Consider the following 26,769-nt stretch of genomic DNA (forward strand, 5'->3'; position numbering starts at 1 on the left):
TAAAAGATTTAGGGAAAGAGCTTGTGAGGAGTAGGCGTGGAGATGGCGCAGAGTAAACAGTAGAGCTGGAGACAGTATTTTAGGGTAGGCCGTTGTCGTGTTTGGTACATAGTTTTCAAACCGAATGATAAATAAGGAAAAGGCAGGATAGATTCTCCATTTTTTCAACCAAGTCTAGCAAGGGTTACAAAGTCAAATGGACACAGACGCCTCCATACAACTAAGTTTGAAACATGGACCCCCAAATATCTTTCTTTATTTAATTAAGAGATGTCAATTTTGTTTGGAGGATGTTCAGAAAGAGCTGAAAGAGAATGCATGCTTTCCCTGAGCCTTGGAGGATGAGTAATTCACAAGGTGCACAAAGAGGGAAAAGAAATTTTATCTAGAAATTCTAGATAGAAGAGGGCTGGAGATGTGGAAGGGCTGGGATACGGGACCTGAGGCTATAGGAGCAGAGAGAGTGAGAGGCTACAAGGACTGCCAGGTTTAGAGGCTGCATATTTCACGCTGATGAACAGTAGGCTGCTTGTGGTGACATACTGGGAGGAAAGGAGGTGGTGAAGCCCAACCACAGGACCTCCTCTTCTGGAGGAAGAGTCGAGGGTCTCCAGAGTTTCCTCTGCCCGCTGGGGCAGGTGTTTCTGGGATAGGAGGCTGCACAGGGAGACCACAGAAGAATCTGTCATGAATGGCAGTTTGGTAGAAGGGTCAGCAAGCAGCAACTCTAATGGCCGCTGCGTCTCCACCCCTTTGGGTGGCTCAGTCTTCTCTATGCCCTGAAACTACAGTTTCTGAAGAGACTTTGCCTTGGGAGCCATTTCTTTTATTAAGGAATCTCTTGGATAGCATACAAACAGCACAAGCAGAAACTCCAAACCCACACACTGAATAAATTATGATATTTGTGTTTAAAAGTCGACAACAGAAGAAGCTGTGTTACTAGGAGGGCCTCCCGGTCTGGTGTCTGGAGATTCATAAGGTGTCAGCAGCCACCGGGAGTCCATGACACATCTTCTGTGAGACGTTTAGAGCCAAATGCCCCCTTCCAGACATATCTAAGGAGGCCCAAACTCGTGCACACAAACATGTGCACACGCAGATGCACACCCAGGTTGGGGCAGGGAATAGCCTGTAAACAACAACAGCTCAGCAACAAGTGCAGTGGCCCCAGCTGTGTCTTCCCTGTGGCTCTGGCAGCAGAGGAGACCCTGGCACTTAGCTTTCACTGACTCACTGGCTCCCGTCGGGGGTCCAGCGGGCCCCTGAGGCCATGGGGCAGCAGGGGCTGCCTCCTGAGGTGAGGAGCCCCGTTTTGTTCTCCTGGACTGCACAGTGAGCACAGGGCAGCTTCCCACACTACCCTGGCTTTCTGGTCTGGCCTGCCACCCTCAGAACAATGAATAGATGCGGCCCAGGGAAGTTGACCCACGTGGAGTCCACGAGCTGTGGGGCAAGCCCCCCTGGGGCCACTCCACTCTCCAGCGGTGTGATGTTGGGGAAGCCACCTCAGGTCTCAAAAAGCCTCATACTCTTATCTGTAAAAATGGGAATGCGAGTGTCCACTTCAAGGGATTATTGTAAGGAACTGCTGATTTTTGGTATTTCCAAGTACCGTGCCAGACTCGAGGTAAACGTTCAAAACCTGTTTTCTTTCCTACCTTCTCCCCCATTTCTTCCTTTCTGTTTCCCTACTTTCTATTTCCAGGTTTGTGTAGCCATCGGTGGTCACGTGGTCCCAAGGGCACTCAAAGCATCCCTCGACTAACAGGGCTTCACCTACCTCAGCAGAGATTGCCAGTGTGTGCGTCCCCTACTGCAAAACCACACCACTAGCAGAGTTCAAGGGGTGGGGCTCAGGTGCCATCCGAGTCCCGGAGAGAGATCTGGGCAGCCTGTGGCCCAGTGGACACCTGACTGCCTCAGGGACAATGGTGAGGCACCATAATGCTGTAAAGACATGAACACCAAACAGAGGTGGAGAGGTGGCTCTGAGCTGAGTCTAGCCAGAAGCTGGAACCTGGGGGTGGTGCTGTTCACCAACTTGAACAGAAATAAAACCACCCCTAGCCAAGAGTGGGATACCTAAGGACGGAGGAGACTTATCTTCCTAGCAGGTCTGCCACCAAAAAGCCAGGTGGACGCAACCAACACAGTCCACAGCTCTGGTTCTGCAGAAGTTTTCCTTCCATTTCTCCATCTGTCTGTCTACCAGCCATTCATCTGGTATATATGAAAACTTTTGTAGATCACAGGCTCCTCAGGACAGAAATCCCCCTGGGCTCATTTAGCACCTTTTATCCAAAGGGTATCTTTTATGGGCACTCAACTGGAGTTTTTTATGGGAATGCTGTGAGGTAGTAACAAGACAGGCGATACCCCTCTTTTTATAGATCAAGAAGTGCTCAAGGTAACACACTGCTCAGGCGAGCACAGCTGAGACATGGGGAGGGCTGGTCAAACGCATGGCACTGGTCTAGTCCCCGAAGGCCAGAACTGGCCTTCCCTTTGTAGGCCATGGTGCAGCTTGTCCTGGACAAACCTCTACATCCAGACTTGCTCTGCTGTTCACACCAGTGTGGGTTTCAAGTCACCTTTGAAGTTCACGATAGGCTTTGAGCGGGCCCACAGCTTTTCCCAGGAAGCCACTCCCCACTGCAGGCTCAGGGTCGGTGTCTGAGGAGTCGCTGCCACTGGAATCAGAGGAGCTTTGGAAGCAGATTTCACAGTAGGGCCGGTGGCAGCGGCAGAAGAGCTCGTCTGAGCTGCTGGATTCTGTGTCAAGGTAGCTGCATGGAGAAGACAGGGAGGGGCAGCCTGGAGACCCCGGGGACTGCAGCTGCCGCTGCTCAGGCAGGTCTGCTGGGGCTCTGGACAGGTTGGGAGCAGTGGGACAGATTGCCCGGCCAGAACCAGAAGGCCGGTAAGGAAAGGTTGCGCGGCTCCCTTGGGCTCCCTGGGGCTCTGTCTGTTGTTGTTTGCTGCCCTCCAGGGAGCCTGACTTGCCTTGAGGATCTGGGAGTAGTAAAGGCTTCCCAGAAGAGGGTCTTGGTACCCTGGAATCAGCAGTTTGGGGGTCCAGGCAGGGGCTGTCCCTGTCCTGCACGTTGAGCCCACGGTGCGCCCCAGAAACAGTTCTATTTACCTGACGGCCCCCATACAAGGGTACAGAGCCTGGAAAGTGCGAACGAGCCCGCAGTGCTGCCCTCCTTCTCCTCACCAGGTGGGGGCTGAAGCCCAGCTCCTCAGAGAGGGGCGTCTTCTGGGGGCTGTGGGCAGCGCTGCTCTTCCATGGCTGCCCTGGACAGGACAGAGGAGGGCCAAGGGCAGCCTCAGGGCCCAGGCCCAGATCTTGCAGTACTTCCTGAAGCTTCTCCCTGATCACTGCATTGACCCTTGACCGTCGCTCTTGGGGCTCCTCTGAGTTCCCCAGCTGCCCCTGCCTCTGGGGAACAGAGCCTTCTCCACTTGGTATGAGGCTCTGGTGGAGGGCCACAGGGACCTGGTCTCTCTCTTCTGCACCCTGACTTTGCTCAGCCCACAGCTTCTGGTTGCAGCCCAAATTGAAATGACCAGAAAAGTCTTTCAAGTCAGAAATTTTCTCTTTCTGCTCTGAGGAGGGGCTGGCATCCTTCCTAGGCCCCTTGAGGTTCTGTACACTGGAGGAAGGCCCTGAGACACTCTGGGAGTCCCGGGTGGCTGCACGGGTATCGTTCTGAGATTCAGAGAGGTATTCGGAAGGCCCTTGAGCTGCCAGGCTGTGGGCAGAGGCCGCGGCCAGGACATCTGTGCTGTGGGAAGAGGCAGGAGGGACAGCCCCCTCTGGAGGGTCATAGGCGCACTCAGCTGACATCAGCCTCATCAGTTTCTCTTTGGCGTTGTTTACTTGTTCCTGCAGGCTTTCAATCACAGCATTTTTCTGTGAAACAAAAGCAAAACCATCAACAAAAGATGCTGCTGAGGGTTTTCACACTATGTCCTAAGGTGGAGAAAGCGTGGCATTGGAGGACCTTGATTTAAATCTCAGCTTCTCTGCGTATTAGCTGGTGATCTCAGGCTCTGAGGAGGGACCCCCATGAGTGAGATGAGTTGATGCACATAAAGTGATTAGCATGACAATGGACTATGGTGCTCAATAAAGATTAACCTTGATTTACTGTTGTTGTACGATCTTAATCCCCGCGTTGTCCCCAGGCTGTGGCACTGTCTGTGAGAAGGGAGGATGGGGCACAGTCTAAGTCTAGCTGCCTGCTGGCTGCTGCAGCGCCCTCTCAACTTTCTTCAGAATTGAGGGGGTCAGGTCACTCTGCAGGACACAGTCTGAATAATGTTTGGGATGGCCCAACTCTGGGGATATCACACTTTTGCAAAATACAGATGACCTTGAGGCACCACTCAAGGAGATGAATGAATGGGAAAACAAGAATTTTGCCTCTTGCTAGACAGCCTAGAAAATGGGAAGAACAGGGAGAAGGATGGAGATTCCTGGGTCAAAGTGACAAGATTGGAGCCAAGAGCCAATGAGAATCTCAGGCTGATATTTTCACCTCTTCTGGCTGGAACCTAGGGGTGGGGGGCTGAAGCTATCATGTGGCACTATCAGCTGTCAATATCTCCCAAAGAAGAAATTGTATCAAAATTATTGGAGAAGCTTAAAAAAATAGGATTACCGGGAGTAGGTCCCTGATAACTTGATTCAATAGAACTAGAAGGGAGCCCAGAAGATAAATGAGGCTGGGGCAGTTCTGCCAGGAGCTGCCTACCTGCTGCAAGGCTGTTAGTTGATAAATAAGCTGTGCCTGGGATGCTGGCAGACGACAGCTACAGAGATGTGCCTGTTGTAACTCTGAGACCTTGGGACATGAAGTAGGAGGAAGAGTTAGTGGCAGTGGGTGTGCCCTGAGAATCCTCTGGTGGTACAGTAGTGACTGTCTAGCTCAGGCCTTGTGTCCATCTTCTGAAATTATGGATATTCAAAGGTAATGGAGCAGCAAAGAAATTCTCATGGGGAACTGATGGTCTTGGTTCAGATAACATGAGGTCGAGGGTTTGGAGGAGATAATTAAACAAGCGCTATGTTCCAGGAAGTCCTTGTCCCAATACCAAAATGCTGCCTCTTTGTTGCCATCGTCTTTAGAAGCTGAGGATGAGCATCTGGACATCCATTTTTTATACCCTAGAATAAAAGGATGTTTCCCCTCTTTAGGATACCTGACACAAGTTGCCTGCGGACTGAACCTGTGGTTTCTTCTCAGGTAGATACGGACAAGTTCCCCAGAAGCGACCCTTCGAGGGAGCCGTAAAGTAAGTAAACAAGCCCCGTAATAGTCTTCTGGCAGCAACGCCAAGGCAGCTCTACTGCTCCGTGTTTCTAAGCAGGAAGGTGATTTTTCTGATTATTGGTACTCCCAGTTCAACCTGGTTTAGTCTACTTCTTTTATCATCAGGAAGGAGTCCCAGACCAGTGAGTAACTGGTGAATAAGCGGAAGGGACCTGCAGCTGAGCATCTGCCCGCATTCTCCCTTCTCAGCCACAGGGCAGCAAGGGCTGGGCGTTGTTGGGGAAGTGCAGTGACTCAAGGGCTCACGAGGAGCAGAGGGGATGAGTAACGGAGACATTCGCTCAGGCTTTTCATATCTGAGTGGTACCAGGTATCTCTCTGAGGGTCTCACAGGGCTGGCTGTGCTGGCTGCACTGGAGGGACCCCCAGCCCTCTTCCTTCTCATGAAGCCATCAGCTGATGACAGCTACCCCGGCAACTGAACCCTGAGTGCTGCCTTTTTGTGCTGTGTCCACAAGTTCCTTTGAGTGTAGGAAAACTGTAGAAACACTGAGTTGGGAAGAATATTCTTTTCCCCGCACACCAAGCTGGCTGGTGACAGTTTTAGGAACATCAGCCTCATCAGTAAATCTCCCTTCTTCGAGAAAAGAAAGTGGGGCTCTGTTTGCACCGTGGCTGTGTACTAATCAGAGGCATGGTGTGTGAGGCACTGCCATCCTGAGCCCCAAATCTGACCAAACGTGGCAGCTGCATTTAAATGAGCTTCTTAACGATTATTTTGGGCACATCCAGGGAAGCAAAGCATCCACAGGCATGTTTTATAAGGTGCAGGCCACGGGGAGAAAACAGAATCTCTTGTTTCTATGTTTCAAAGTAATAGGTGAGTTTCCTCTGCTGCAGAGTGTCGAAGGGAGGTTCTTCAAGCTCTGGGAAGGTTCTAGCTGCTGGCCTCCAAACAGCCTGGGAAGTCAGGGACGGATGCTGCCCCATAAGGCCTCCGGGGACCCCTGCCTTAAGGCAAGGGAGGCAAGAATAGGATGGACCGCCCAGATCATGGGAAAGTAGAGGAGGACACCAGGGTGACAGAGGGGCTGTGGAGGACGGAAGAGCAGCTGAGATGTTGGACTCAGGGTTTGTGCACATGTGGAGTCAGGGGAGATACTTTATCCACTGGCGGTGCTGAAGCTGGGACCTCTCTTGACCTGCCACAGCATCCTGGGATGGGCTGCTGGCTCTCAGGCTTGTTCTGGGAAGGATGCTCCAGGTGTGGGGTGTCGGGGGCAGGAGGTCAGCACTTCACTGAGTATGCATCTGCTCCCTGTTAGGGCCCTTCCCCTGCAGACTCAAGGCATCTTTCTGGATAGAGCAGATTCAGTCACTGCGTGGGAAGCAGGGTAGCATGGCAGAAGCACATGAAGCACGTCACAAATTACTATGAGGCTGAAGAGTCAGGCCACTTGGCTGTTCCAACACCAGCGGGTTGTGAATGAAACCCATTCTGGGTGTCCTTGCCAAGTTTCTGGCCTTCTGTTTAGCTAAAAAAGAACGCTTCTTTGAAGACTTCACAGACTATCAAAGGCAACACTACTCCTTTGCCAGGTGGGAAGAAATCTGGCTTTGAAATGGTCCTAGATGCTTCATAAACAGTAAAGAAGTGGAGAAGTATTAATCTAATGGATGAAAAAGGCCCAGACCGAGGGGACGGGGTGTGAGGCTGAGGCGCACAGACAGTGGGTGCCTGGGCTGCTGAACCCCTTCACTGGTGGTGTTTCTTAGGTCCCCATCACACCACCCTCTCACACAGGGACTGCTGCTACCCAGGTGTCAGTCCAATACAAAAAAGCATAGTTTCCCAAATAGTGCCCACTCAGGTATGTTCTTGACCCCCCAAAAATAAGTAAATAAAAGGAATATAATTTTGTTATTGTGAAGAAACTGACTAATTCCTCTGGGCTCCGTGCCTCCTCTGAGGTAGGGCAGCCTCAAGCCTTCCCCTGTGCTTTCTTCAAGCCCACACCAGTCTGCCTAGTTCTGGGACAGGTGCCAATTCTGGCTCCAGAACAGAAGAAAGAACTGGGGCTGCCAGGTCCCCCTTTGGTGAGACTATGAGATTCAGAGGCTCTATTCAGCCCTCCTCCCTATCTTTAGACATTTCTTGATTTTCTAGGTTGGTAGGATGGTTGAGATTTCTAGTTAGAACCCAGAAAAGACAGTAAGGGGTCCTGTAAGATCTTAGAAAGAATGTAAAGAAAGAATATGTCATACAGCGGAAGCTAGCGTCCACCACTACTCAGGGCCTTTGCAATGCTGCTCCCCTCACTTGGAATGCTTTTCCCTGCACTCTTTCCCTGGTTAATTTATAGTTAACCTTTAGTTCTCAGTTCAGGGAGTCTTCTCTGACCACTCTAAATTAGGTTCCCCATTACTCTTTTTTGCCACTCTGATTTTTCCCTTCATAACATCACCATTTATATGTTTACTTGATCAATTTCTATTTCCTCCGCTACACTGTGAGCTCCATGAAGGTGAGGACGATATCTGTTTTGTTCACCAGCACTTAGCACAATGCCTGGCAGACATCCGTCGCATGAATGCATGAAGTGGGTGAGGGTCAGCAGTGGGAAGGGCATTGGGGGAGCACTGAGGCTCTGCTCGCTGCTAAGGGAAACAGGAATGGCTAGGAAGTGGGGAAATGGGCGGAGAAAGAATGTTAGCGATGAGACATCTGGGGCCCACCAAAGCGCGGCTGGAGTTCTTTACAGAGAACCCACCAGGCAGGGTCTAGCTTACTTCTGTGAGGAGTCTCTCCATGGAATTTTTCTCTCCTCTAACATGGCAATTCTGTTCCTCACCATACTGGCTATGCAAGCTTTTGCTGGGAGTGCTGAAATACTTGGCCATGCGTCTGATTGTTTGGTTTTCCTCTTCAAATACCTTCCATTGCTTCAGCTGTTAGATAAAAGAACACATGTTATTTATTTAATTACACACCCAGAAACACATTCTCTCCATTTCCCAAAAACACCAAGGAATGACAGTGTCACAGATACACACAGGCACAAACTATTCTCCCCTTAAAATCTACTTTACTCTGGATGGTTCACAGATAGCAATGACAGAAGGTTTAGAGAATGTTAAAATTGAATCATTTAAAAAGTGCCAAAGGAAGATGTCAGGTTGATGACGTAGAAAAATCTCAGCTTGACCCATCTACCTACCCACTGCCCGACTGGCCAAAGAAAAGCAGAGTTGAGGTGTACTTCGAGGGCCGCATTCTCAAGCCAGAGTTTAGGAGCAATACCGGGGTTAAGCAATCTAAACACTGTATGTTTCAAATGAAGCTGGTTTTTGTTGTGTGCAGCTGTTCTTAATTAGTCTCACTTGTTGAGTAATGGTATGCTTACTGCTATTGAAAACCCAGCTCCTCGCTGGAAGACTTCTAACCCAAATCAATAGTCAAGGCTCAGACAAAAAGAAAACCACAAATGTCAATAAAAATCAAGAAAAGATGATAGAACGATAGGCCGGCGACCTGACCGTCTTCTTCCCTGACAAACGAGCAGAGACTCAGAAGGAGGAGGACCCCAGTTAGAGCAGGGCCTCCGCTGTAGCCCGCGCACTGCGCTGCACGGCCCACCCTCAGCACAGCCGGTGAACACAGAGACTGTCAACGGGGAGGGGCCTAGGGAACGTTTTTCAGGGGAAACTGGTTTTGAGAAACAGTCCATGGATACCAGGGACGGGACTGAACATGGAACATTCACAAACAAGGGCACGCACCTGAGCCTCTGGGACACTGTCTCTTCCTAGCAAATGCCAGTGACACAAATGCCAGGGGAACCGAAAGGGCTTGAGGTGTCTCCTTTTCTCCTTAGGGATTCCCATAATTAAGAGCCCTAGTGATGGACGCTGGGCACTCTGGCCCCTTAGCTCTAGAAATGCTGCTAAGGTGTCTGTGGGGAGTCTCAAGGGATCCTGGGATGTCTTTGCTCGCTTGTCAAATACTTACTAAGCTCTGACTATGGAATACAACCCAAATTTGGTAAATCCCAGATAGGATTATAAATCCCACCATCAATTTCAATGCCACATCCTGCTCAAGTCCTCTTTGGTCTGCGGTTGACTCAGCATGAGTCCACGGTACCGGAGTCAGAGTAACCTGTGCTGGGTCAGGCCAGGAACCTCCCTTCTCAGATACCCTTCTTGAAGGCCCCTCCCTAGGGTGCCATCATCTCACTGTCCTCCTCAGGAGTTGCTGGAGCGCAGGAGTTGCAGGGGTAGGGGTGGGTGGATGAAGCAGCCCCCAGCGTCGCTCTCCTAGCACGGCCCCTAGCAGTGCTGCCGTAGCTCTGCGCCCCCTCAGGGCCCCTTAGCAGCACAGCTCTTCCCTTCTCTCCCCACAGCACCCTGAGTCCAAGCCCTCCCTGCAGGGCTGCTGGAGGGACTGCTCAACACTAGTGCAAGCGCACTTCCAAGGCTTTTGGTCTGTCTCACCCGAAGCAGGCTGCATGCAGCCAGGGTGCCCCTCGAATAAAGCCCCTGCCTTCAACCCCCTCCCCCTTAATTCCCTTGTGAAGGTCCTGGTCCTGGTCTTGTACTTGACCCTTTAGGATTTCTAGAATATGGCTATAAATCACCCTTAGCTAACAATTTCAGGAGCTCGTCAACGCCCTTTCTTCAGAAGGACCAGCGTAGCATTATTTTCTCAGCATCTGGGCTATGTGGGTGCAGGAGGCAGAGAACGGCCCCCAAAAGATGTTTCCCTCCTGATCCCTGTAACTTTGTGAATATGTTACCGTCCATGGCAAAAGGGATTTTGCAAATGTTACTGAGTTTAAAATTTTGAGACGGGGAGATTGTTCCAGATCATCCAGGCGGGCCCAATGTAATCAATCACAAGAGTCCTTATAAGAGGGAGGCGGGAGAGATGTGACAATAGAAAGAGAGATTACGAGATGCTGCACTGTTGGCTCTGAAGAGGGAGGGAGGACCTGCGAGTCAAAGAATGCAGGCGGCAGGTGGACACTAGGAAAGGCAGGGAAACAGATTCTCCCCACAAGGCTCCAGCAGGAACGCAGACCTACTAACACCTTGATTTCAGCCAAACAAGGCCCACGTTAGATTTCTGAGCTCCAGAACTTAAGCTAGCAATCTGTATCGGTTTAAGGCCCTCAACACGTGGTAGTTTGTTACAGCAGCACTAGGAAACCAGCACAGTGGGACTAAGCCTCAGCTCCAGAGCAGGATGCTCCCGGGCCTTCAGAAGTTCACCCCTCGTGCCTCTCTCACCTGCTACTCCCCTTGTTTTGATTTGTGCTTTGAGAAGAGCACAGACTCCGGGTGTTCCAAACACCTCCTCTTCTCTCTCATACCTCTCCGCCTCTGGTCAGGGAGACCCCTCGTCTGAAATGCCACCCACTGCTCCCCCCTAGTCTGCTCAGTGAGCTCTTAATCCTACTTCAAGATGGGCCCAAACACCCCATTTTCTGAGACTGTGTCACTGAGTCCCCACACAGGCTGGGACACCCCTTCCTCATCATAGCGTGACATGACTTCCTCAAACACTTTATAATATGTATTATAAATCCTTTCACATCCGCTCCCAAGTAGACTGAGAATGGGGCTGTGTGTTTAACTGCATGTTCCCAGCAGTTAGTAAATGGATTGACAGATATACAAATGAAGGAAGCTTTTCTTTAAAAAGTTCATCTGGGGGTGCTCAATTCAGCAGCACATATACTAGAAAGCTCATCTGGTGGCAGAGGGTGGATATAGCTCAGTGGTAGAGTGTGTGCTTAGCATGCATGAGGTCCTGGGTTCAATCCCCAATACTTCTATTTAAAAAAATTAAGACTGCCTTTGGGGCTTCAAAAAAAAAAAAAAGAAAAAGCTCATTTGTCTAGTAGGGTTGCTGTGACATTTACAGAGAGCTAAAAGGAAGAGCAGAAAGTCACAGGCACCTTCACAGAGGAGTAGATGAACACTTGGTGGGTTTAGATGAGAAAATAACGTCTGACTTCAGGACCCCACCTGCCTCCCAAAGGCAGAGGCAGAGGAGGAGAATGTGTGGGAGGATAAGTCACATTCAAACCACAAAAGCAGGGGTTGGCTCATTGCTGGTGATGACCTCAGTGTTTGGCATAAACACTTAGGCATTTCCTGAGGGCCTCTGAGAATGCTACTTGGTCTGCTTGCTTTTTCAGTAACGTCATCCAATTCACCCAGCTTTCTAGCACTGCCTGGCTACCCTTGAGATATCTGTGCCTTTGCTTTCATAAATTTCTCCCATCAGAGTCCAGTCTGAAGGCTCAGTAGCAAGAAGGAAGCCCACCTTCCTGTCCCTTTCCCTCCCCATGTGGCTCTCCTCACACACTTTTCCAAATATGCTCAGCCATTCCACTGTCCTAGGAATACCCAGTCTCAGGTCTCACTGGGAGCATCCTTCTTTAACCAAAGGCCACCCAGCCAGAGGAGAAAATCAATTCAGGGGCACACAAACCCCAACAAACCTGTTACTTTTATACTTTGAAAAAGATTTAGCTCCTAAACCTAAAATACAATAGCCTATAAAATATATTTTTTAGTTTCAGATCATGGTCAGTTCAAGAGGAGGAAAAGCATGAGAGAGAAAATAGAAAAGACAGAATATGAGAAAGTACACTCAAGACAGACAGGAGGGCTGAGGGAGAGAGAAGGAAAGAGAAAGGCCAACTCTGTCCCTCTGCCCAGTTCCTGTACCATCCCCCATTTAATTCCATTTCCACTCCGCTTCAACAAACCAAGTGCTTGTTGTGTAGTTCAAACCTGCAAGTCAGATTCCAGGCTGAACTTCATCCTGCAATTTTATGTCTGTGTATAGATGGGAGTGTACCTAGATGTCACTTCTGTCCTAGAGGCTGAGGATTTAAACACCGAGAAGAGTGGAAATCTGAGGCTTAGGATGCAAGAGGGACAGAGGCCAGTGTGGAGAGAAGAGACCCAAGTAGGGCTGCATCATGCAAGTTTACTAATTCACTCCATTTTCAGATGGAGGTCTTGTTTTAGATCAGAAAGGCTTTCTTCTAATAGATCCTTGGTGATTAATTCTGCCCCAAATTATCTTGTCCTCTTTCAGAGACTCCTACTAGCTCTAAATTGTATCCTTAGATCTGTTCTCCATATTTCTTATTTAGTCTCTCATTTTTTATTTGTTTCCTTGTTTTCTATTTCCTTAGATTAATCCACTAATTCAGTATTTTGCCATGTCCAACTGCCTATTCATTGCTTCTGCTGGGATTTTAAAGTTAACATAATATTTTTCATTCTTATTCAATATTTCATGATTTAAGATTATGTCCTTTTCATGATGGTTTGCTTCAGTTGAAGAGAGGCAGTATCCTTTGAATTTTATTGACAAGACTAAAAAGGTATCTTGTGAAAACTTATTCTAAAATAAAAGGGATCCAGACTGGAAGAGAAGAGGTAAAATTGTCACTATATGTGGATGACATGATATTTTATATAGAAAACCCTAAAAGCTCCACACAAAAACTACTAGAGCTGATAAAAGAATTCAGCAAGGCAGCAGGATACAAGATTAACATACAGAAATCAGTTGCATTTCTTTACACTAACAACGAAATAGCAGGAAAAGAAAGTAAAGAAACAATCCCATTTAAAATCGCATCCAAAACAATAAAATATTTAGGAATAAATTTGACCAAGGAGGTGAAAGACTTATATGTGGAGAACTACAAAACACTGATTAAAGAAATTAAAGATGACTTTAAGAAATGGAATGATATCCCATGCTCTTGAATTGGAAGAATCAATATTGTAAAAATGGCCATACTGCTCATGGCAATCTACAGATTTAATGCAATCCCTATCAAATTACCCAGGACATTTTTCACAGAACTAGAACAAATAATCCTAAAATTTAAATGGAGTCACAGAAGATCCAGAATTGCCAAAGCAATACTGAGGAAAAAGAACGAAGCTGGAGGAATAACCCTCCCAGACTTCAGACAATACTACAGAGCTACAGTAATGAAAACAGTATGGTACTGGCATAAAAAACAGACATACGGATCAATGGAACAGAACAGAGAGCCCAGAAGTAAATCCACAGACCTACGGTCAATTAATCTTCAACAAAGGAGGAAAGAATATGCAATGGAAAAAAGACAGTCTATTCAGCAAGTAGTGTTAGGAAAACTGGACAGCAGCATGTAAATCAATGAAGTTAGAACACTCCCTCATACCATACACAAAATAAACTCAAAATGGCTTAAAGACTTAAATATAAGACAAGACACAATAAACCTCCTAGAAGAAAACATAGGCAAAACATTCTCTAACATAAATCTTAGCAGTCTACCCAGGCAATAGAAATAAAAGCAAACATTAACAAATGGGACCTATTAAACTTACAAGGTTTTGCACAGCAAAGGAAACCATAAGCAAAACAAAATGACAACCTATGGAATGGGAGAAAATATTTGTAAGTGATGTGACTGACAAAGGTTTAATTTCCAGAATATATAAACAGCTCATACAACTTAATAAGAAAAAAACAAACCACCCAATCCAGAAATGGGCAGAAGATCTAAAAAAGCAATTCTCCAGTGAAGACATACAAATGGCCAATAGGCACATGAAAAAATGCTCAATATCATTAATTATCAGAGAAATGCAAATCAAAACTACAATGAGGTATCACCTCACACCAGGCAGAATGGCCTTCATTCAAAAGTCCACAAACAATAAACGCTGGAGAAGGTGTGGAGAAAAGGAAAACCCTACCACACTGTTGGTGGGAACGTAGTTTGGTGCAGCCATTGTGGAAATCAGTATGGAGATTCCTCAAAAAACTAAAAATAGACTTACTATATGATCCAGCAATCCCATTCCTGAGTATATATCCTGAGGGAACTCTTAATTCAAAAAGATACATGCACCCCAATATTCATAGCCACACTATATACACTAGCCAAGACATGGAAACAACCTAAATGTCCATTAATCGATGACTGGATAAAGAAGATATGGTATATTTATACAATGGAATACTACTCAGCAATAAAAAAGAATAAAATAAGGGCATTTGCAGCAACATGGATGGACCTGGCGATCGTCATTCTAAGTGAAGTAAGCCAGAAAGAGAAAGAAAAATACCATATGATATCACTCATATGTGGAATCTAAAAAAAAAAAAAGAAAAGAAAAGAAAAAAGAGGACACTATGAACTCATCTACAAAACAGACATAGTAAATAATTTTATGGTTACTGGGGGAAAGGGAGTGGGAAGGGATACATTTGGGAATTTGAGATTTGCAAAGGTTAACCACTATGTATAAAAACAGATAAAAGAACAAACTTCTACTGTATAGCACAAGGAACTACATTCAGTATCTTGTAATAACCTTTAATGAAAAAGAATATGAAAACGAATATATGTATACATATGCATGACTGGGACATTATGCTGTACACCAGAAATTGACACATTTTAACTGATTATGCTTCAGTTAAAAAAATCTATTTTACTTCAGAGGAAGACAGCTTCTCTAAATCAGAAATTTGTGGTCCTCTTCTTGTGAACTACAGAATCTCTTCTTAGGTCCTTTCCTTCTGAATGTATAGTCTTACATGGGAAGAGCTATAGTTTCCTGCTGTAGTAAATACATTTTCTTGGCTTTTCCCTCATCACCACAAGATGATTGCCATAGCCCCAGGTGTCACAAACATTCAGGGTAAGTAGAAGGTAGAAGAGATGATGCCAACCACACCTATAGCTTTTTTAGGAAAGCAAAAGCTTTCTCAGAAGCCTCTCAGGAAACCTTTAGTGTTCAAAGTTGTCACCCCTGGCAGAGCAAGTGTTTAGCTCTTTCAGCCTACATAGTGGAGGTGAACAAGGAAGAAAGGGTTTGGCAATGGGGGGATGGGTTATCAATCAATAATGTTGACCCCAGGGCCTAAGGGGTGGGCTTCCCAAAAGTCTCCTCTCCACTCTCTTTTCCCTACCTCCCAGGGAGGAACAGCCCTGGCTTTTCATAGCCCTTTCCGGCTACATCCCAGACAAGTAAGACGCAGCTCTCACTGGCTTCCTTCAGTCCAGTTCTGATAATACTAAGATTCAACAAAAAGTTCTCTCATTTTTGGCACAGAGGCAATATCCATCCTTGATTTTTAGAGCTGCTTCTACAGCTTTTTTCATATTTGTTCATTCTCTTGAGTATTTTGATGAGAATGTATGAAAGGGAAGGAGAGTAAAGGGCCTACGCCTGAGTCACACTGTTGTGCCCCAAAGTGCTCTCTTCCCTTTTATAAACACACTGTCACCCTCCATCAGCCAGAACTTTAATTACGGGTTAGCTCCCTCATGGAGAAGTCATTCTTAGCCAACTGGAAGATGCAGTGGGAGTCAGGATGCGGTCTTGAGGGAGTCGTGGGATGACGGGAGGCCTCATGGGGGAAGAAAAAAAGAGCTAGCAGGAACCTAGGAAAAGTGCCTAATGCCAAGTTCACTGACTTGAATGTGTGTGGTTCAGTGGTACCTGGGGCATACGTGAATAATTTAACCTCACTTTCCTTTCAGAGCCGGTGGATTCCTTCACCTTTTCCTCTGACTCCCTTTCTTTCTCTTGGCTGTCTGGAAATTTCTCCTTCTGTCTTCCTCCCATTTGCTTTTTCCTTAATCCTCATAATAAGAAACACATTTTTAATTTAGTTTTTATTTTTCCTTATTATGAAAAGAAAAGGAATGTTCTACATTTTTCTCTAATAAAAAGGTAAAAAAGCATGTTAAATTGCATAAAGGTCAAAACGCCTTTTCCCCTGTGAACATGCAGCCGCAAACAGGAAAGAAGGAAAGATTCCTCACTCCCGGGCTAGGAAAAGAAATGACATTTTCAGGGTGAAGGGGGGCTGAGGATGTGTGAAGCGGACTGGAAGGTGGGTGGGAAAGCAGTTTCTGTGAGAAGCCGCCAGGGCAGAAGTGGGGACACTGCTCCGTGGCTCTGACCTGCCCTCCTTTCTGACAGGGAGCAGAGTTACTCCTTCAGGACATCGAGAAGGGAAGAACAGAGGGGATCAGCCCGATGGGAACCGCACTTTCCTCTGACTCACCAATCAGCGGTGCCCAAATGTCTCAGCAGGAAACGACGTGAACAATTTATCATTCTAGCCAAGTCTCTGCCATGGTGGGGAGGACTGGTCCTCCAAATTCCCCCTTGAACATACCTGGGGAATGAAGATGAAGCAGTTGATTGCGGTCGTGCAAACAAAGATACCCCCAGATGTGAGTCCAAAGACCAGGTTGGGCCAGGAGTGCAAGTATCTGGTGACCACAAAAAGCAGCCCAGCAGCCAGCACCACGAGGTTGACCCCAACCATGATGGTTAAAGACTGATTCACAGGAGGAGAGCTGACGTGGTCAGTCAGGCCAGCCAGGTAGGCCCCATAGAGCAGCAGCAGGCCCTGCAGACGGAGAGAGAACCAGAGGCTCAGAGAAGTGAAATATGAGGCTCGGGGTCAAAGAGCAGTCAGGTTGGGACCAATTTCCTCATCTGTAAAATAGGGATTCACCTACCTTGAAGGGTTGCTATGAGGATTTACTAAGATAGCATGTGGGAAGACCCTTAGGGTGGTCCCCTTACACCTCGTGTGTGCTTAGTACATTTTATTTTCCTCTCTTTCTCTGAGAACTAGTTTATCGGAAGTCAGCACATCAACCATCAGACAGGACTCTGCCGGGATGCAGCACAGGACAGGATGGTACAGGTGCGTAGGAGCCCTAGAGGACAGGCTGCTGGGCACTAGGAGGGCAGCGGGCCAACTGTGCTGCTGGTGGTGAGGGCCTTCCCCTCCACTGTGTGGTTTTGCACTGCATCAAGCTGAGGGGCATGCGGGAGCTGAAATAGCCCCATGGCCTGCTTGTCAAGCCATGCGCCGTGGCAGGGGCAGCGCCCGGAGGAAGGGGTTCTTTTCTCTAATTTTTCCCAAAGGCACCATCTGCTTGCCAAGCCCTGCACCTGTGAGACTGCATCTGCCCAGAAGGGATGCCTTTTTCTAATTTACACAAAGGATCTCTATAGGCTAGCAGTGGCTCTGTGCCAGTGGGTATTTATGGGAGAAGAAGAGCAGAAAAAAAAAGAGAACAAAGGCAGGCCGGGCCCTAGCCAGGACTGTGGGACAGGCACAGGGAGCAAAGGCCCCAACTATACCCTTCACCGTCTCTGTGTCATTCCTTGCCCCACCCCCCGGAACCCAGGGCCCTGTTCTTTCCTCTTTGTCATGAATGTAAACCTGCTTTCAGATTTCTCATTTGTACTTTGGAGAAAATGACTCACAGCGTCTTAAAGTGCTGCCTCTCCTAGAGGGAGCTGCATATGAACAGAAATCAAAACTTTAGTCAATAATACACAAAATATAGATTCAATATATGTCCACTTGATTAGGTGCAAAGTACCGTGCTTGGGTAGGTGTAGGGCAACGGTGCTGCCAAGTAGAAGTCAGGGCTCTAGCTTTTAAGAAGCTCAGTCTGGTTGGGAGATTTAAGGCAAGCACACCAATATCCATGTTTATGACCCAGAATGTGAAGATGCCATGGGGATGAGGTGGAGTGGGACTACGGGGATTCAGAGGGAGAATCAATAATAAAAGTAAGGTCAGGTATCAGGAGGGCACCTGCCAATGACCCTGAAATCACACCATCTGACCAACTCCATCTGCAGAGATGGCCCTAAGGACACTTTTTTGGAGGACTGGCTGTGCCTACAGTGAAGGAGTTGGCAGCAGGCAGCACAGCAGGGATGCTGTCTGGGTGGCCCTGATGCTCAGTGTCCCAAATGGGGCCTGAGGGCCAAAAGTGGCCACTGTGATATCTTCAATGACTAGAAAATACACAAATCAGGAGGCCAGTGGGGCTGACTTTTGGAAAACTGACGTCCTTAGGTGGCATTCAGCAGAGTCAGTACATTAGTGATTTAATTAAAGGTGAATAAAATTAATTCTATGACTTTGAAATGTTCAAATCTGATTCTGCTGAAATGTTTTAACTCCATGAAAATTCTTTCCAAAAGGGAACTAGGTATGAATAAAGCCTGTGTACATGTATGGCTTGTGTTTGAGTGAGTCACATCCGATACTTGTGGGTCACACGCCCTAAATGTTGAGCATTGTCGGGAGGGGTGGGGGCAGGCTGAGGGGGGCAGTCCTGGGACTTCATGTGCAGATGTGGGGTCCTCCTCAGGAACTGCTCGTCAAATAGGGAGCCCGGGGGATCGGGCTCAGTCAGTTTCCTGACACTCAGCACTCTTTCCCCCTTTTCTTTCTTTGTCCTACAGAAAGATATTGCAGTGAAATAAAATGGAAATGGGATTATATAAAAGGCAATGGAGAAAATAAATCACGTTGAGTCGCAGAGTGAGTTGCTACGGGGGACGTGCTGAGTTCCTGTGCCAGGGAGGACGTCCTCTTCTACAGGGACTGGAAGAGCGGGCGAGGCACTGGGCTTTCAGGACCGGGCAGTGGAAGATTAATTATAACAAAATAATATCTAACAGTTAGTAAGCTCTTACTATGTTGAAAACTCAACACACATTAACTCTTCAAAACTCAGAACCATTCTGAGATGGTGTTATCATTATCCTTATTTTACATATGAGGGAACTGAGGCTCAGAGAGGTTACGTGAGGTTCACTCAGCTAGGAAGGGGCTGAGTCAGAATTCAAACCCTGTTCTGTCATATTGTGAAGCTCATCTTCTTAACCACTAATAAGAAACTAGAAATCAAAAGCTGTTCACTTCCTACCATTTTCTCTTAAAAATACTTCAATCAAAGTAGCACATGCACATAGTTAACAAGCAACGTTTCCCTGGCCTAGCTCTGTGCATCCTCAGGCCTGTTTCTTAGAAGCAACCGCCTGAACACTTTCTGAGTAGTGAAGTGAGTAAAAATTTACCTTTATAGGCCACTTATTTCTACAAAAACTCCTTCTCCTCTGCCAGCAATCAACCAGGCCTCTCTGTCCTGATAGTCAACAGGCAGCCTCCCACCATGCAGGGCTTGTCCTGGTCACTGAAATCGGCCTGCCCCATGCCCCCCAGAGCCAGATTCTCTGTCCCTCCAAGCTGAAAACCAGCTAACAGGAGAGCTGGTTCTGAGGACCTCCCTTCGTGCCCTGTAGATTTATCTGTGCCCTCTGGAAATATCCTCCTTTGCCATCTAACAGAGACAAATGAGTCTAATGACAGGAGAGTCAGGGCAAATGGGAGACACAGTGAGGTAGCTGGAACCACTCAAAGGACCCTATGGATGTTGCCATCTATCTCTGGGCCAGCCATGCTTCCAACCAGAGCGAGAAAGTTAGATGGCCAGAAGGCAGCAGGATACCTTGACCTAAATCTAGAAGAAAAACAGAAGAGAGGTAATATGGGCACTTAAGAGAACAAAATGTTTCCTCATAATTCCCCTTGTAGGTAGCTGGGGAGAAAACTGGTATTGCCAAATCAGTGAAAAAAATCAGACCAATAGATGGGAGAAATAGTGGGTAAATTCCACATGATTTGGAGGAGGACTGAATCAGGGAATCCAAAGAGTTGATAAAGTGACCCCTCCAAACAAATAAAAAGTAGAGACATAATAATGGTCATGGCTTTGAGATTTATGTGTCAACAGAGGTCTCCTCTGATTGCAATATTCTTCGCAGAAATCACCTCGTTAATTCCCAAAATTCTTCTTCATATCCACTTTGTTGGTGACAGTAGTATCCTAAAGAGATATGGTTACCAACCTTGCATCCCAAAACGAGAGCAATCCAGACATCAGAGTACCGGGAAGCACAGAAGTGTGTGCTGGTCAGAGAGCAGGACACATCTCTCCCTGTCACCTAGGAGGGACACGGAGTCAGGACTGAGGGCACCCACAATTACCAGGAACATACACATGCGGCAGATCTTTGTAAACATTCTGGATCGTGAATTCCCCTACAGCATATAATTTCTCCCTTAATATGTAAAATCTGTAACATTTGGGTGAGTCCATTAGAATCTAAAGAGGGTTACTATGAACTGGAGGAAAAGACGATACAGTTGGGCTGACATGTGGATGCTGGGTGCCAGCAGGAATTACCCCTGTTACGTGCTTTGCTACTACAGTGATTCAAATTAGCGCATCAGCATAATTACAAGTTATTTCACATCCTGTCCCTGCTATCTGTTAACAGCGAAAACCTTAAATATTCAATCTGCACTGTCAAGATTCCACTGTATTCCTCAGGCCCTTTATGAGGCTAGAGACATAATACTTCCCATTAACTGAACACTGTATACTGGGCACAGCTGAGTCCTTTTTCTGCATTGTTTCACTTAATCTTCACCACAGCCCTATGAAATAGGTATATTATTATCTCCATTTTTACCTATGAGGAAATAAAGACTTATAGAGGTTAAACAACTTTCCCACAGTCACATGGCTGCTAAATGGTAGAGCTGGGATTTGAACTGGGGTTGACTGACTCCAAAGAACACCTCAAAATACTACCTTTATTTTTCAACAATTAAGGTAAGGCAACTCTGTGTAGCTGAAAGTTTTCATTATTGATACTGTGGGAGCAGACACTACTGCCAGGCAGATTCCAGAGTGCTGACATCTCAGTGGATGCGGCTGGAAAACACTTGGGGTGGGAGGAGAAGTGGGTGTGGCAGCACACCCTGCAGACAAGGGGCAGGCATTCACCACAGCCACAGCTCCTGACTCTCCATCTTCTGTGGGTCATTTATCTTCTTGCTGGGAGGATGCCCACATGGTAAACGCTACAGGGAGAATGTCCCCCGTGAACCCACAGAAGCCAGTCCCTCCAGTTCAGGAACTAGATTCTCCAGGGATTGGGCTCCTCACCGTCATACTGACACTGAGAATCTGGAGGCACTGGATGGGGTCAGTCAGCACCCATGTCATGAGCAGGATCACATCAGCTATCACCAGGGCTGCCACCAACCCCAGGAGCTGTAGGTCTTTGATGATCTGCAAAAGAGTCAAGGCTGTAATTTTCCTTTGCTCACTGGCTATGCAACACTAGGGCTCGAGTGTCCTATGTGCTCTGAGCTAAAGGCTCCTAGGTCAGACTTCCAAAGGGGCTTCAAATGCAGCCATCAAAGATGAAACAGACAGTAAATATGTGCAAGGATTTCTATGTCTATATCATCATTAAACATTTTCATTCATTTATCTTTTCCATATCCTTGCTTTTCCCACAGAATAGTCAAGGGATCTTATAAAATAAATACACTGTTATTTCTAGATATGTTCATATGAGCACATAGAAGATGTGGAAGTTTTCACATAAACTGTTAACAGCCATTAACCTGGAGGGTGGGATTGAGAGATAAGGGTGGTGAAAGAGAGATTACTAGCATTTTCTCTATACATATGTGAATCATTTGACTTAATACAAAGAGAATGTGTTATTTTTGTGGTTACAAAAATAAAATTAAGAAAATATACATATAGCAACAGGATGAAAAATTGAAAAATATTAAGGTAAAGAGACAATAAGGAGAATTAGGATGAATACTCAGGTGAGGAGAGCACACAGCATTCAAGAACTAGGGCAGAATTGTGGACCTGCATTTTTGACAACCAATGAAAAGAAGGAAGCACAACTAGTTACATGATTCATCATGTTTGTAAGATAAAAACAAATCAATTGCTTAATCAAACTACTCCAAGCCAGTGATAAGGTGAATATCTTCAAATCAACCAGCAAAAAGTGACATATCATGTATAGAGGAACAAATATAAGGAAGACATCAGATTTTTCACCAGATAGAAGGCCACATGAGAAAACAGTGGAAGGGAATCTTCAAAGTACTAAAGAAAAAAACTTCTTCAATCTAGAATTCTGTATCTAAAAAAAATATTTTTCAAAAAGAAAAGTGAAGAAGGGAAGGGTATAGCTCAGTGGTAGAGCACATGCTTAGCACCCACGAGGCCTTGGGTTCAATCCCCAGTACCTCCATTAAAATAAATAAATAAACCTAATTACCCCCTCCAAAATTAAAAATAAAAAATTAAAAACAAAACAAAACAAAAACAAAAGTGAAATAAAGACTTTTTTCAGATAAACAAAAACCAAAAGAATTCAGCATTAGCACACCTGCATGAGAATGTTAGATATCCTAGAAGCAAAACGAAAATGATACCAGATGAAAATATGGATCTATACAAGGAAATTAAGAGCTCTGGAAATGTTTAACTTCATGGAAAAATATATGACTGATTTTTTTTATTTAAATATTTTAAAAGGTAACTGTCTAAACAAAAAATAATAACAATTGCGTGGGGCTTATAATGCATATAAAAGTAAAAACAACACGAAGATTGGAAAGTAGGGAAATGGAAGTATCCTATTGTAAAGTACTTATGCTATATGTGACTGTCAGTTATACAATTATACACAAACTCTTCCAGAAGTTGAAGAAGAGGAAATATTTCCCAATTCATTCTACAAGGCTGGCATTATTCTGTTACAAAAACCAGAAAAAGATTTTAGAAGAAAAGAAAGCTACAGAGCAACATCCCTTAAAAACATGAATACAAACATTACAAACAACATATTATGAGAATGAATCCAACAATATAAGACAAGGATAATACATCATGATCAAATAGAGTTTGTCTCAGGAATGCAAAGTTGGTTTGAGATCCTAAGATCATTTAATGTAATATACTGTATGAGTAAACTAAAAAAGAAAAATCATATGCTTAATAGACACACATTAATAGAAAACACATTTGACAAAACCCAACATTAATTCTTTATAGAAATTCTCAGCAAAATAGGAATGGAAGAGAATTCCCCTAACTAGATAAAGGGCATCTGTAATAAAATTACAGATAAAATCATACTTAGTTTTGATCAAGACTTAATGTTTTCCCCACGTGATCAAGAAAAACTCAAAAATGTCTGCTCTCAGCACTCCTACTGAACATCATAGTGGTGTTTCTAGCCAGTGCCATCACAGAAGAGACTGGAAAGAAACCATCTTTTACAGAAGATGATCATCTATGTAGAATATCTGATGGAAACTACAAAAAAGCTACTAGAACTAACAAGCAGATTAGCAAGGGTGTAGCATGTAAGATCAGCATACAAAAATTAACTATATTTCTATTTATTAGCAATAAAAATTAGAAAGTAAAATAGAACAGTAACATATATAATATCATAAAAATATAAAATACTTAGGAATAAATTTGATAAAAGAAATGAAAGACTTCCACTGAAAACTACAAAAAAAATTGCTGAGAGAAATTAGAAAAGACCTAAATAAATGAAGAAATATATACTGTGTTTTTGGGCTGAAAGACACAACATTATTAAAAAGTCAATTCTCCACAATTTGATCTATAAATTCAACACAATCTCCATCAAAATCTCAGCAAAAAATTTGAAGAAATTGGCAAACTGATTCAAAACTTCATATGGAAATTCCACAGACCTAGAATAGCTAAAACAACATTGAAAGAGAAGAACTAACATTCCTGAAATGAAGATTTAGTATAAAGCTACCATAATACAGTGTTGGTGTCAAAATAAACTACATCAATGAGACAGAGTCCAGTAACAGATCCACACATCTACGAGCAAATGACTTTCAATAAAGGTGGAAAGGTAACTCAGTGAAGAAACGACAGTCTTTTCAACAAATGGTGCTGGAACAATTAGATATCCATATATAAAAAAAATAAATTTCAACCTACAGATCACATCATATTTCAAAATTAAATCAAAATGGATCACAGACTTAAATGTAAAAACAAAAACTCTTAAAACTTCTGGAAGTAAACACGGGAGAAGAACTTTTGGGGCCCTGGGTTAGGTGAAAGATTCTTAGATCTGACACCAAAAATATAATCTATAAAAGATCAAAGTAGTCAATTGGACTTCATCAAAATTAGAAACATATTCTTTTTGAAAGACATTCTTAAGTGAATGAAAAGTCACAAACAGGAACAAAATTTTTGCAATTCATGTATTTGATAAAGGACTGTATCCAATAACTCAATAACAGAAAACAAACAACTAAATTAAAAAAAATAGGTGAGAGATTTGAGCAGATACTTTATCAAAGAAAATATATGGATGACAAATAAGCATATAAAAAGATGCTCAACATTGCATCAGGGAAATGCAAATTAAAACACAATGAGATACTACTACACACACCTATTAGGATGACAAATGTGAAAAAGATCAATCAAGTCAAATGTTGGGAGGATATGGAAGAAAGGGACTCTCATATACTGTGGGTGGGAATGTAAAATGGTACAATCACTTTCGAAAACAGGCATTTTCTTAAAATGCTATACATTTACTTAATATGATCCAACTACTCTTAGGTTTTTAACCAAGAGAAAGGAGCATATGTTTACACAAAGACTTGTATACTAGTGTTCACAGCAGTTTTATTATTAATATCCCCAAACTGGAAACAAACCCAGACACCCATCAACAGGTGAATGGATAAACAAACTAGTTACTCTACACACTGGAATATCACAGCAATAATGAGGAAAGAACCACTGATGCAAGCAACAACATGGATGAATCTCCAAATAATTTTGCCAAGTAGAAGACAGATAAAAAAGAATACATGCTGTATAATTCCATTTATATAAAATTATGGAAAATGCAAACTAATCTATAGGGACAGAAAGCAGATCAATGCTTGCCTGGGGACAGGGACAGGGGATGTAAGAATTGCACAGGAGAGGGAGATGACAAAGTTGTATGAGGAAACTTGCAGATTATACCTCATGTTTCATGGTCATATAGATATGTCAAAACAGCAAATCATACACTTTAAATATGTGCAGTTCACTGCATATCAATTATATCTCAATAAAGCTATTTTTGAAAAAAGGAACCAGTGGTCTAGAGGAATGGATGAACTTACTGTCCTTTATACAATCTTTTTCATATGTATGGTTACTCAAAGCAGAGCTTTTGTAAAATATTTACCACAATTCAACAATGTTTGCTAAAAAAAAAAGTCTCATCATTCCAGAAAAGTAAACTCTAACTGAGTGATATACTGGGTCTGGGCAGGGCCTATATTGACAAAGGGTTTGATGATCAGGCTTGAGGTTTGGGCAGCTTTGCTAGGAAACCTGATAAAGTGGGGGAATGTGGTTAGGATGACACTTGATGTCAGGGACATGCAGGTATCTGGCTGCCACATAGCTTAGAGGGCTGATTCCGTCTAATCCATGGATGTGCTCTTCCTTGCTCACTGCTCCAGGCTCATCCTTCTTGGTGCAGAGAATGGCTTCTTATACGGAAAAGAACTGGGCTCCAAAGAGGGAAGAAACTGCTAACTAGCTACAGCTTCTCTGTAACCACTCTCCCTCTGTCCACTTTCAGCTCACATCTGTGCCAAGCAACAGCCTCTCTGGGCATCTTGCTCTCCCTCATACTGGTGCCAGATAATGGCCAGCTCACACATTCCCCCAGAGCAGTACCAGGGCCTGGGGTGCATATGAAGCAGAACCTTTGTTTAAAAATCTATATCCCAATAGCATCGACACAGCCTTCCAGCCTTGGAATTTATGAGGGTACATGACTCCAAGGTTTGAAGCAGGAACTTCAGATCGACATAAAAGGGCCAGGCTCAGGAATCTGGCACAAGCTTCTCTAGCTTTTAATCAATAGTGGAGCTGCTGTCTACAATCAAACAGTGTTGCCTACTCACCACTCTCTTGTCCGGAACCCTCTGGGTAAACACCCTGTAGAGTCGCCAGCTCTTCCCCAGAATGGGACCAAACACAAGGGAGGTCCCAATGCACAGCATGGACAGTCTTATCTACAGGTGAGAAGGGACAGAAGCAAGAGGCATAAGAGGAACCTTTGTGGTTCTCCACACATTCTCATCTGCAGAGCCTCAGTCCACAGAGGGCCTAGGGCAGAAAGTGGACCTCACTGACTCAGCGTTCCAGGGATCACCTCTGAAAGTGCCCACACCAAGGATAAGGGTAACCACCGCCCACAGGAGCAGATGATTTTAAAAATTATCAAAACTTTGGCACTATATTCAAAACAAAATTGAAGACTTCACCTACCTGAATGAGAGTTTCCATTGAGCTTCCAGCTAAAGCACCTTGATCTCGAATCCCAAAGAGGTAAGCGCTACTGTAAGTCAGACAACTGCCCAGTAAGGTCACAATGTTCAGATTGGGACTGGACATCTTCACAATCCTATAGGAAACCAGGGAAGAAGACACCTATTGTCATGACCTTTGCCCTGGGAGTGGATAGAGCTTCCCCACCAGCCTAATCTCCAAAGCAACCTCAGAGTAAAAGGCCACTGGGAAGAAAAAACTTTATACCCTGTGAAACTCTTATGATTTATTTTATTTACATTTATTTTCAAAAAGAACTAAATCCTGGCATTTCTTGCTTGTGTAACTCCAAGGCTTTTAAAAGAAGGCCAACTTCCTAA

General features: G+C 44.9%; 1 protein-coding gene across 3 annotated transcripts in view; it reads right to left on the reverse strand.

The window, feature by feature from the left end:
- Nucleotides 1-810: 810 nt before the first annotated feature.
- GPR156 (G protein-coupled receptor 156) overlaps nt 811-26,769 on the reverse strand; it is a 102,061-nt gene continuing 76,102 nt past the window's right edge. For 2 of the 3 annotated variants that reach the window (XM_032479995.1, XM_032479999.1), the window contains exons 4-10: nt 26,390-26,525; nt 26,023-26,133; nt 21,167-21,292; nt 20,061-20,156; nt 16,507-16,743; nt 8,073-8,231; nt 811-3,919 (exon numbers count right to left, since the gene is read on the reverse strand). In XM_032479995.1, the coding sequence (XP_032335886.1) occupies nt 2,591-3,919; nt 8,073-8,231; nt 16,507-16,743; nt 20,061-20,156; nt 21,167-21,292; nt 26,023-26,133; nt 26,390-26,525 (2,194 nt within the window). In that variant the 3' untranslated portion in view covers nt 811-2,590. The remainder of the gene's footprint in view (nt 3,920-8,072; nt 8,232-16,506; nt 16,744-20,060; nt 20,157-21,166; nt 21,293-26,022; nt 26,134-26,389; nt 26,526-26,769) is intronic. The other variant, XM_032480008.1, reaches the window with a different exon arrangement.

This window comes from Camelus ferus, chromosome 1, assembly GCF_009834535.1.
Source record: "Camelus ferus isolate YT-003-E chromosome 1, BCGSAC_Cfer_1.0, whole genome shotgun sequence".
In the NCBI taxonomy this organism is placed as follows: Eukaryota; Metazoa; Chordata; class Mammalia; order Artiodactyla; family Camelidae; genus Camelus; species Camelus ferus.